This window comes from Manacus vitellinus, unplaced genomic scaffold, assembly GCF_001715985.3.
Source record: "Manacus vitellinus isolate BGI_N305 unplaced genomic scaffold, ASM171598v3 scaffold_3_pilon, whole genome shotgun sequence".
Lineage (NCBI taxonomy): Eukaryota > Metazoa > Chordata > Aves > Passeriformes > Pipridae > Manacus > Manacus vitellinus.
Window position 1 is genome coordinate 36,056,458 of NW_021940535.1, and position 12,041 is coordinate 36,068,498.

General features: G+C 35.3%; 1 protein-coding gene across 9 annotated transcripts in view; it reads left to right on the plus strand.

The window, feature by feature from the left end:
• The window catches only part of CACNB2 (calcium voltage-gated channel auxiliary subunit beta 2), a 175,660-nt gene that overhangs the window by 135,525 nt on the left and 28,094 nt on the right, over positions 1-12,041 (plus strand). For all 9 annotated transcript variants that reach the window (XM_018075428.1, XM_018075424.1, XM_018075426.1 and 6 more), the window contains exons 3-5: positions 2,657-2,779; positions 7,107-7,243; positions 9,060-9,136. In XM_018075428.1, the coding sequence (XP_017930917.1) occupies positions 2,657-2,779; positions 7,107-7,243; positions 9,060-9,136 (337 nt within the window). The remainder of the gene's footprint in view (positions 1-2,656; positions 2,780-7,106; positions 7,244-9,059; positions 9,137-12,041) is intronic.

Genomic DNA, 12,041 nt, shown 5'->3' on the forward strand with positions numbered 1-12,041 from the left:
TCTTAGTTTTTTATTGTGTTTATATATATTCATATATATATGTGTATATATATATATATTACATATATTTTTATATATGTGTATATATATATATATATATAAACTATGGCTATCATCTTCTAACATAGTATGATAGCTAATAAATACATCTACTAAACTCATCTAAACCAGTTGCCTTTTGTTATATGTTTTTCTACTTTTTTTTTCTGTTAATGGGTAAATCTGATTGGTCTATCTGTTGTATAAACATATTTTTAAAAATATTATTTGTGATTTGAACTTTTTTTCTCTTGCATGGTAAAAATATAATCAAGTTGTTTATATAACCTATATCCATTGAGTAACATACGGAGCATGTTTCAACAGCAATAGGATTTTCCTTGATGGAAGAAAACAGACTTTAAAAATTATTGTCTGTTTATTTCATTATTGTGTTTCATGTATTACTCTAATTTTTTTTAATTAATTTTTTTCCTAGAACAGGTTACCTGGAAAAAAAAGCCATTGACTATTTGCAATGTTCTATTTGTGGTTAAGCAGCAAGAGAGATAGTCAACGCTTGAGATGTGTTATTTCAACCTGTAAATATATTCACCTGTAATTCATTTTTTAATCTACCATTGGCTTTCTGGTTTAAATAAGTGTCTGTTTAAATCATAGAATCATAGAATCATCATGGATGGAAAAATCCTCTATGATCATTGAGTCCAACGATTAATGTAGTGGTGACACTTTCAGTTTTTAGAGCCCTTCTACCCGAATCTTTCCTAAGATTCTTAAGATTTTTTTCACTGATTCACTTCTGCAGGACACAGAGACTCTCTTGACCCCACTGTTATGAAAGAGCTTTCTAAATTAGAAAGCCTTCCTAGAATGTGCTCATAGATGTAATTGTCTGTTTGTGGTAGTTCATTCAAATACAGGCCTATTTAAGGAGTTTTAAAGTCTGCTTTATTGGGACCCTGTGGGTTTTACAGCACATTAGACCTAAATGAAGCAATAAAGGGATCCTTCTCTCCATTTATTTCCAACTGTCCTTTCCAGGCTAGGTGGCATCATCCTGCCTTTAGAATTATTTATGTATCTCCCTCATTATTTTATAAGGTATTTTACTGTGGCAGGTCTCCGTTCTCTGGCACCATGTGAGTAATCGTGGGTAGAGCAGGCAGGGATTTTTAGTAATCAGAAAAATAGAGAATGATTTTTGTTTTCGGGTATTCATGTTTGCTGTCATGAAGTAGGGGGTGCATTTTCATAACTTCTACGTTGAGAAGAAAGGGAAGAAATTCCTTACATAGGAAATGAGATTTATTTTTTTGCTTGTCAGCTCAGCAAAATACCATACTTTTTGCCAAGCTGAAGTGATGATGGATACCAACTAATAAAGCTAAAATTGTCGTCTAGTAGAAGTTTTACTATATTTTAAGATGAAGAGTTATGTCATGCCTTCCTCAATCACTTGTGAGCACCTCTGAGACTTAGTTCAACATTTTAAAGAATGTTTTACCAGCTTTAATGTATAGGCACTTCAGACTAGATAATAAGTGTGGTGTGGAGAATTCTGGGATGGGCTGAAGGTTTAGCCTAGGGTAGGACAATGGTGGGTCCTAGGGATACTGTGTGATATCCTTTGTTGGGAGACCAAGGTCAAGGTGGTGTTTAGCATAGAATAAAGCAGAATAAGTTCTCCTGTATTCTGGTTGTACCTTTGAGAGGAGGAAGCCCTCCATAGGTACAATCTGAGCTGATCTGGACGGCAGCTTTTATTACCATACCTGTGCAGAAAAGTGTTCAACACCAGTGGTACTTGGAAGGAGAAGGTGGAAGGCAGGGCTGGGGGCCATTGGGGGCGCTGACTTTTCCAGCAACTACTTCTTGAAAACAAAACTTGGGAAAATCCTCTAAACTCACTGATGTAGCAGTAAAAGTTATAGAAAGAATTATGAGAATGAGCAAATCTCTCTGTGGTTGGTATTTAATTATGACATGACAATCTTGGGGCACATTGCTGTGCTCCAAGAATGGCTTGCAGTGAGATGACTTGCATAGGGGTCACTAACAGCTGCTGGCACCTCTTCTCCAAATTTGTATTTTCCCTGAACAGTACATGAGGGCTGAGGCTGAGAGGGCTTCACTAATGGCAGCCTTAGCAATGAGGCTCAAGTGACCAGCACGTGGGGGCCCAGAAAAGAAAGGTATGGAGGGAACAACATGGTGCAATGCTGTGCTCCCCTTGGCATGCCTTTTTCAGCCCCAGTGTCCCTGGGGCTGTAGGCTTTGTAGCTCTTGGAACCCTACCTCTTATGGCAGGCCCAAGCACAGAACTCCAAGCAGAACTGCAAACTAAGCATATTATATGGATCACCAACTGAATTGTAGTTTCTAATTACTGACTTGACTTACTCAAATTAATTCAGAGCTCTATCACTTTCTAAAACTCTGTATTCTATGAAATGTGTTGATATTAAATAACTGGTATCAGTAAACGTGATTCTTCTTTATGTTTTGCATGGATGCAATGAGAGTTCTCTGTAACTATTATGATTTTAAAAGGACAACTTACAGAATTTTTCTGTGTATATGTTTGTGTATATGTTTGTAAATAAATATATGTTCGCAAGGGAAGTCTTCAGGCTGTTTATCTTTTCTTTTGCAGTCAAAACCTGTTGCATTTGCAGTTCGGACAAATGTTGGGTACAGTGCAGCTCATGATGACGATGTTCCAGTCCCAGGCATGGCCATCTCATTTGAGGCTAAAGATTTTCTTCATGTTAAAGAAGTAAGTAAAACCAGAGGAGTAAGTGAATCTCTCTTTAAGGGTATATTTGAGTAACAGTGTTACTATTTCACAATGCTGATAACACTTCACATTGTTAAAGCACTTTTCAAATGTTATTTAAATAAGGTAACAGTATATCAGGAATTGAATGTTCTTTTAAATGCTATCCTCCTACAAGCAAAGACACAAATTCCTTAAAATCAAATTAATGAAGTTCAGAAAGCAAGCACTTTTCTTGTCTAGTAAAAGTCCCTTATTTATAGCTTTAAAAGTGTGTGTCTGACTATTCAAAGATAAAATATTTGTGGTTTTTTTCTAACCTAGTACTATGAGGGTTCATTGTGATTCAACAGTCCAGGGTTTCTTCTCTTTTGTTTGTGTGATTGCATCTCAGTTAACTCCAAAATCCTCAGGTCTCTTTTTTTTTCTTTGAAGTTAATTCCCTGGCACAGACAATATTTTAAGTTACATGCTGGAGAACTGGTATGATGTTTCAAGATGATAGCAACTTTCATAAAAGGTGCTTTGAGTTTGCTGCATTGGCTTTCTTTTCCTGTAGTTTGGCTTTGAAAAGTTTGAATTTTAACATTTTCAAACACCAAGAGTAATTTTATTTCTTTGCTCCTTGCAAGACAATCCCAAAGAAATAACTTGGTAACTTTACCATGCAGGCCCTCCTCTGCAGCGTGCCACTGCCTTCTGAATCATTCCCTCATTGTTTGAGGTTCCCAGCTTCTATTCATGTTCCATTGGGTTTTGTTTCAAAATGGTCTATCTGGAAATGGAAATTTATAACTAAAGAACTAGAAAGTTAACTTAAGGTTGATAGCATCCTAACCATGCATGTGAAATTATGGCTTTGCCCCATTTTAGACTATCAAAAAATCCCTCAATAGTTATGATAGATGATGCACAGTGATTCTGGTAGTGCAAGTGCCTTGCAGAAGCAAGAAACATTCCTAATACAGAGGTAGAAATACAGGTGGACAGAGACTACAGAAACACAAGAAACGGACTTCTAGTGCCTTCATACTGATGACTAATGGTCAAAATTTTCCATGTATAGTAAACATGCAAAAAGGGGATACTTTTGGTTCAGATTGTATATAGTGAAGGAAATATGTTTTCTGTCTGATAGTAGTGTGAAAGAATTGCTCTGTTCTGTCCTATAATAGAAGTAGAGATGAGAAGGCACAGAGTTCTGGCAAAAGAAAACCATCATCATTCTCCAGTGAGTCTTGAAGCACTGGAAAATATGGCTCAGTTTGGTTAGATCAAATGATTTTCTGTAGTCATCTATTCCATCTTACTTCAGATGAAGTGGTAATCTCAGACTTTACATCAAGTGTTTTCTCTGTTTCCATATGAACCAGAAACACAGTGTTAGCAGTTTTGTGTTAAAGTTTATGCTTTTTTCCTCACAGCACAACTTAGTCTCAGATGTACAGACACCTGGGAGAGCATCAGGATAAAAAATTTCTCTGAACTTTTCTGAATCTCCAAAAATACCTTGAAAGGAAGCTTAGCTTAGCTGAGTTGTAATATCTGTGGCCACATGTAGCACTGAGAGATGGAAAAATAGATTAAAATGTTGTTGCAGTCTCAGGTGTAATAGAAGAGGCACTCTGTGCGAATAGCCTTTAAAACCGCCTGGTTTTCTCTCTAAGCTGTCAAGGAAGGTTGGCTGCCTAGCAGTGCTAGGCCAGAGATGGGCTGGGAACGGGACCCTGTGACCGGGTCCAGGTGCACCACTGGAACGGAAAAGCAGGGAAGGATCTGCAAGAAGTCAGACTTGGACTCTCTGGTTCCATGTTTGGCAGCAGCTGTTGTGTCTGGATGGGTTGAACCTCCCCAGAAGGGTGCTCCAAGCAGCAGCCCCTTTCCTGCATAGTTCTGTCCTCCCCCTCCATCTTCCATGGCCATGTCCTGCCGCTCTTCAGGGCTCTGTATCCCAACAGATATTGCTCCTTCAGTAGTTTTGGTGCTCCCTATAGTTAATGCTGGGAGAACTGAAATGTCCAAACTTCAATGATTTATGCAGATTAAAAATAAAAAAACATATGTGACAATAAAATGAAGTATTGCTTTTATATTTTATACCTAACTTGTCGCTAGAAATAAAGAAACCTGAGTTAATGTCCAATAAGTTTTGCCTGTGTAATGATGCCATACTGGACCAATGCTGTCCTCTTCTTGTCCCTGAGGACTGTTCACTAATTTCTGCGGCTGAGAGGGCTCAAGAAAGAAAAAACTCAGTTCAAAATGTACATGGACAATGGTGAAAAGTATTGCAGTGATTATGTATGAGGGAAATTTATTTTCATTATTAGGTTACATTCATTAAAACTAAGTGGACATAAAGATGAAGGATTCCTTCCTGCATGAAGAGATGTGTGCTTCGTCATGGTCACTTCTGAATATTTTGAGGCTTGAATTCATGGTCATAATTTTGCTTTGCATTTAATTCATACTTTGTGTTTCCCTTGGCACTCCAAGCGCAGGTGAATTACAGAAAATCACTCACCCTGGCCAGCACTTTGGGAGCTGGACACCTCACTACCAAGATTTCCATTGTTACTTTTTAAAATTAGGAAGTATTATGTATGGTATTATCTACTTATAAAAGTATCTTATATTTCTTTTCATATACTGACACAGCATTTAGCTTTGAGACTTTGCAAAAGTGAATTCCACATGCTCTTATTTTTATATGAAGAAAAAATTTCTATGTATTTAACATTTCTATAACTTCAAATAAAAATTAACGTTGTTATGTAGTAATCTGTTGTACTGTAGGACAGCATAAAATAATAGCGGCTGTTCAAATTGTAATTTAATGGTGGTTTTTAATTATCTGTCTCCTCCTTTTACCAAGTTGATGATTTAGTTAGCATTTTGCAATGAAAGGTTATAATTTTAATAATATGTTTCAGTCTAATACATCTTTGAGAAACTGCTATTCCAGATTAGCTCCCTATCAAATGCTGGTGTTCTTACTCATAAAGGCATCCCATTGGATGAATATTACAGATCTCCTTATATATTATGTGCTTAAAAGTGCTTTTATTTTAATCTCTATTTTTTTTGTGAGCTAAATATCTTACAGTTGGTTTCAAACCTCACAAGATTTCTATAGTTGCCAAAATGAAAGATAATACCGCAATTTAGGTTGTGTATCAATGATCCACCAATGATGTATTCATGGTGAAATTAATTCCTTTGTGTGGGAGCCCACACATTTTACATTTTATTCCTAACTGTACACTTATTAAAGCTACTTAATAAATAATTAAAAAAGCACTATAATATTTACATTAAGAGCTTCAAATTCAAGAAGGCAACTTTTTTCACATTCAGATGTTCTTCTGCAGTTTCATAAATAATCCAAATTATCTAAAATTCATATTTGGTGGTAGTTATTACTATGGAACACTGAGAGTATTGCATGTGGGGCCATATAAAAGGGTGACCTATTCTCATCCAAAAATGGTGAATAAATAATAATGGAAAAAGGAAATAGTTTTGCTCTTCAGACCTCTGAAAAATAAAAAACCTCCTCCCCAACCCCCTTATGTGTGTATGAATAAATGTATTGAATTAGAGTAGTCATTATCTCATATTACATAGAGCTGAAATTCAGTTAATTGGACTACTTGTGGATTTGTATAATTGTAAGGGTTTTTTAGTTATCTAAAGATATCCATTCCTTCTGGATCTATCATAGTTTATGATGCAGATCACATGAGCTATATGCAGTAGAGCATATATGAACAGCAGAATTTGGTCATATTTCAGAAGATTTTGGTGACTTTGGAGGAGTGGGGGAGTTTGAGAAGCAGTATTTTTTAATTTGAATAGGGAACTGAATATAATGGAGTAAAACCAATAGATTATTACAGAGTCATAAAAATTGTAGCAGTAGGTCAGAGTAGATCAGAAGAAGTCTCTGATGTTCTCCAAGGAGAACCATGAAGGGAAAACAAAAGCAACTTTCCTGTATGAGGGAAAAATACTGGGAAGCAAGAAAAAATAAAGATGGTGAAATGGGTGGAAACAAAAACCAGAAAGAAACATAAAGTCTATGAAGGAAGGTTTCTGCTTAAGCACTGTGGATTTTAATAATTTAAAAGGAATAACTATTTTAATGTATTTCTGAATGTTACCACAATTCTTCACTGCCGTAATAGCATAGCAGAGTGATTAAGTGCAGGGAAGAATTAAAAAAAAATGGCATAGCTGCAAATTAAAACTAATAACAAAATTATCCCAGATCTAGTAATTTCTCAGTATGTTACTTTTTTCTTTTCTTTTTTTTTCTAATCTGTAGAAATTTAATAATGACTGGTGGATAGGACGATTGGTAAAAGAAGGCTGTGAAATAGGATTCATACCAAGTCCAGTCAAACTAGAAAACATGAGGCTGCAGCATGAACAAAAGGCAAAACAAGGAAAATTCTACTCCAGGTAATAACAAGAAATCATTAAAAATAGTAGCATTGTCTGTGAAACAACTTGGAAATTAGTGCTGTGTATTGTTCATATGTATGATTAATTATCGTAAATGGCAGTTACAAGCACTTTGAAATAATGAAGGAATTAATATATAATTGGTTATATGTTATTATAGAATATATAACATATTTTAAATGTTAAAATATTAATTCATAAGACACTTAATGTCGTTGCTATTTTAGAGAAAAAGTAGATATTTAAATTGTTGATCTGTGGTGGCCTACAATGGAAGTTGGTCCATTTTTTTCATAAAGTATTTGCTAATATAACTTTCAGTTCGTACATTTACAATGTACATGCACAATTTTTGACTTAAAAAATAATTTATCTAAATTCTGTAGCATTTGTTACTTGTTTTCATGATCTTGCTATTTATAAGTCGTTTTAAAGCTCGTTTTATAAATTAGAGAAAATGTTAAGATGAATTTATTTGTAAGCCAAAGCCAGTGCCCATTAGTTCTTAGGGGAAAAAATGGTCTTGTCAAATTCATTGCCTACAAATACAGCTTTTAAAACCACTACATTTTATGATGAAAATGTCATGTCAAGTAATTTGTTATGTCTGACTGCAACCATCATTGCATAAGAAAAAGAGTCAGTATCTATGTATTGAACAATACCGCAAGATAATAATAATGCCATCTTTGCTGTAGAATTCTTAATAAAGTAGCTTTCCAGTAACACATGTAGAAGCAAATACCAATTGTTAACCTGTAGGTATATAGGAAACAAATATTTTCAGTGTATCTGAGTGGGACAGACCTTGAACTGGACTAGAAACAATTTGGGAAGCCAAAAATGCTTTCCAAAAATGCCCATCCTCAACAGGAAGGGCTGGAGTGTTCGAAGAGCATGTCTGTGTTAGGAGGACACCACGATTCCGCAGCACTCAGCTGCATTTGCCAGCTGTGAAATGCCTTTCCCATGCGTGTGCTGTCCTCAGCAGAAGCGTGCTGGGGTCCTTATTCCTCCTGGGACACTTCTGATACACCCAGATCTGTCCCAGTGATTTGGTCCCTTTCCAAATTCTCCAGAACTTCTCACTGAAGATAACATTGTCCTACACCACAAAGGCATTAACTTTATGCTTATTAATATTTTAAAATAGAGAAAGTGGAAACTAGAACTATCACATGAATTATTTGAAGAGTGAAGTAGGCTTCCTTACATACTTTTCAGGACTTTTCTCGTTATGGTAACTGAAATAAATGACTAAAAGTATTGTTTGATTTTCATAACTTGAGTAGGTTTTCACAAAGCGGAACATGACAAAACCCTAGACTGCTTTAACTTTGAGAGACTTTTTGTTCCTAGGTGCTATCTTGTATTGAGAAAGCAAAAAGAATTTGTACTTCAATTAAATTGAAAAAAGGTAGACAAACACAGTCACATCTTCATAGGGATTTATCAATAACTCTTCAGTCAAAGGAAACAGATATGCTTACTGGCTTAAGAATTAGTCTTAGTAATGGATTATAATATTAATAATTATATACCAGTAGCCATATTAATAACTGGATTACATTAAGATCATGAAGTAGTGAGAGCACCAAAATACATTGCACAGGAGCACAAGGAGCATGATTGATGTTTGCATTTCCTCAGTCCTCAGTACGTGCATTTTGTGCGAGATGTATATTTTATACCACTGCCAGAACTGCTGTTTGTCTCACAGTTAACACCTCATTTAGAAGGCAGGTAATAAATAAACTAGAATAAATACTGAGAAAGCTACAGAACTTCAAACTAATTTGTTACTTTACTTCAGTAAATCAGGAGGAAACTCTTCATCCAGTTTGGGTGACATCGTTCCTAGTTCCAGAAAATCGACGCCTCCATCATCTGGTGAGTAGGTTGTAAACCCTTTGGTTTACAGGCCAATCGACCTAATCTGTTAAAATTGATATAGATTTAGTTCTATTTTTCTTATTCCCTATCCTTCATAGGTAGAACCGTAGTGTTGCACTAGCATGTAAGGCTGGTTTGGGTAGACTTGAAGTAATGGAGTCAATGCCAGCAAGTTCAGGCAGTGACAGGCACAATATTCCCTCTTTGCTTCTACCATGGAGTTTTATAGCAAAACCATAATAAATTGGTGAGATTACATTACAGTAGGATAGTTAAAGCACTCCTGCTAAACAATAAATACCTTCTGGTACAGGAGAAGAAGCAGCAATAAAAATGAAAATTCTTGAAAGGTTTCTGCAGTAGCATCAAGAAAGACAGTCTTTTAAAACATCAGGAACTTCCGGTTTCACAATTCTGAGAATGTTCTTCACATAATTCTAGGATACTGGATATTTTTTTGCCTTCTTCGACAAATTTTTCACAAATACTGTTTTGCGTTTAGAGCATCAACAGATAGATTTAACTTCAGGTGGGTTGGATTCAAGAGGTATGAAGCAAATACATGGCGAGTTCGTGGAGAAAGCTGGCATTAGCTCCTTGAAAAAAGCGTAGCAGATTACAACAGAAAAAAAATTCTATTCAGTTCAGCTGCTGCATTGCTGGATGTTTTATCTTTGCATGTACATTTTGAATACCTGAAAGCAGAAGATACTAATGAATGTTACTAGTGACTTGTCTGCTGGGGCAAAGATGTATTTTCCAGTCATATTCATTTATACATAGCCTGGCCTACTGAGCAGGTGTCTTAAAATCAGGCTGAAGATTTTAGGGAATATACATGGACATTAAAACAGAGACAGAAGAATTCAATTATGTTATGTTAGTAGCTTCATTTGATTAAATGAACTGAAAAATATTTCTGTCTTTCTTGTGAAACCATGAATTTGTTTGTAACAACCAACTTTATTATGATTGCAGTTTGTTTATCAAAACTCCAGCTTCACTTAAGTTCTCTTTGTTTTGAAAATATTTTTTTAGTTTATTAATGTGTGTCCATCACAAGTGGGTAGACTACACCTTAATCTTCCGTTTTATGATGACTTTAAATTGATATGTTTACTGTTAAGGCCAACTTTTTCAACAATTGCATTTTTTTAGTAAAATTGTCTATTTTGGACCTATATTGTAATTTTATAGTTAAAACATCTGAAATGCTGTAATATTGTTTTCTATCCAAAACCCACTTGAAGATCAGTACTTATATTTCCAGAATGTTGCCCAGAATTTAGAGGTAAGAGAACAGATAGCACACCTATGTCACCAGCTGACTGCTAGCCATCCTGTAATTTTCATTGCATTGAGCTGTTTCTTCAGGTGGTAGTTTTCAAAATCATGGTTTTCTGGAGAAAGAAGGAAATCTGGTAAAATTTATTCAGTTACATTGAAGATTTGGAAGATTGATATGAATAGTGCACATTAGCTGATTCTGTGATCGTAAGGTTTTGAGTCTACAATATTTTTTTGCTTATCTTAAGACATCCTAAAAAAGGCGAAAGAGACAAAGTTTGTGACTAACACAAGAACTCAAGTGATTTTGAAGTACAATTCAATTATCATTCCAAAACCTCCTCTTTTTGAAAGTACAGTTGCAAACACATAATTTATTTAATGAGTTGAAGAATATTAACTGAACAAGTTAATTTCATTTTTTAACCTTGAGTCAGGGATGGTTTTTTTCAGTATAAAATAGTACCACAGAAAAAAACAAATCAAATCAAACCCACAAACAGGACTAAGACCCAGTGAAAAACAAATGAAAGGGAGGCTCATATCGATTTAAATAATCAATATTATATTGATATAGTAATCAATTCATACAGTCCTTGTAGGCCACCAAACTGAGTGATCATAATGGTGAAAATGACTTTTGAAAAAACAGTGAAATAAAGATAATTAACAGCAAAAGAACTGTCACGGAAGAATGTACATAGTGTGAAGACTGAGAATGAGAAAAGGAGATATTGCTATCTAGCTGATCAAGTTCTGCATTTCTTTTTTACAGGAAAAGCTTAACAACTCTGATTTCTCTTTACTGACAATTTTAGTTGAACATAGTGAAGGAGTTTTAATATGCCTTATTATGAGTGATTTACAGCATCTGTGCTGGCCTGTGTTCAAGAAAAGATAATATGTTCTTTTTATACTTATGAAGAGGATGAAGGAACAGTGTTGCTAGAAGAAAATGTTACGTGGCTTCTGTGGCTGTTTTTAGGAGCAGGATTATAGAAACAGGATGTGGATCTACACACCGGCTTTCCTGGGAAGGGCGAGCTCAAAGGCACAGTGACTCAGGGATATGTGGATAATTCAAATGGGAAAATATACTTTATGCAAACAAAAGAAATCACTGTTCCAGTTGTCTCTTAAATCAGTAGCTGCATGTAGGCTTGACAGAAATATTTATTTGTTACATAATTTAATACCACATGCCACTGTGTTAGTTGATGTCCCACTCGTCAAGCAGATGAAAGCAGGTCACTAAGATGGTTTCATAATAGTTTGCAATGATTAATTAAGGGTTTGGATAAAGTCAATGCAAACGATTCTGCTTACAGATCTATTTAGTGTTAGATTCAGTTTGACATAATGGCATGGCAAGATAAACCTGTGTTACCCTAGTGTGTTAAAAGGTGGGTAAAATCTTCACACACAAGAGTGATGTTGTACAGCACACTTCTGGTTCACTTTTGTGCATCTACCTGCTTTCTGAAGACAAATTTAAATCACTGCTTAATATCAGAATTGATCCTAGTAAACAAGAAACCTTTTGGTTTTTTTTGTTTTGCTTTACGTGTAGTTGGCAGGTATCTGTTGGACTCAGCATTCAGGATAACATGGCTTT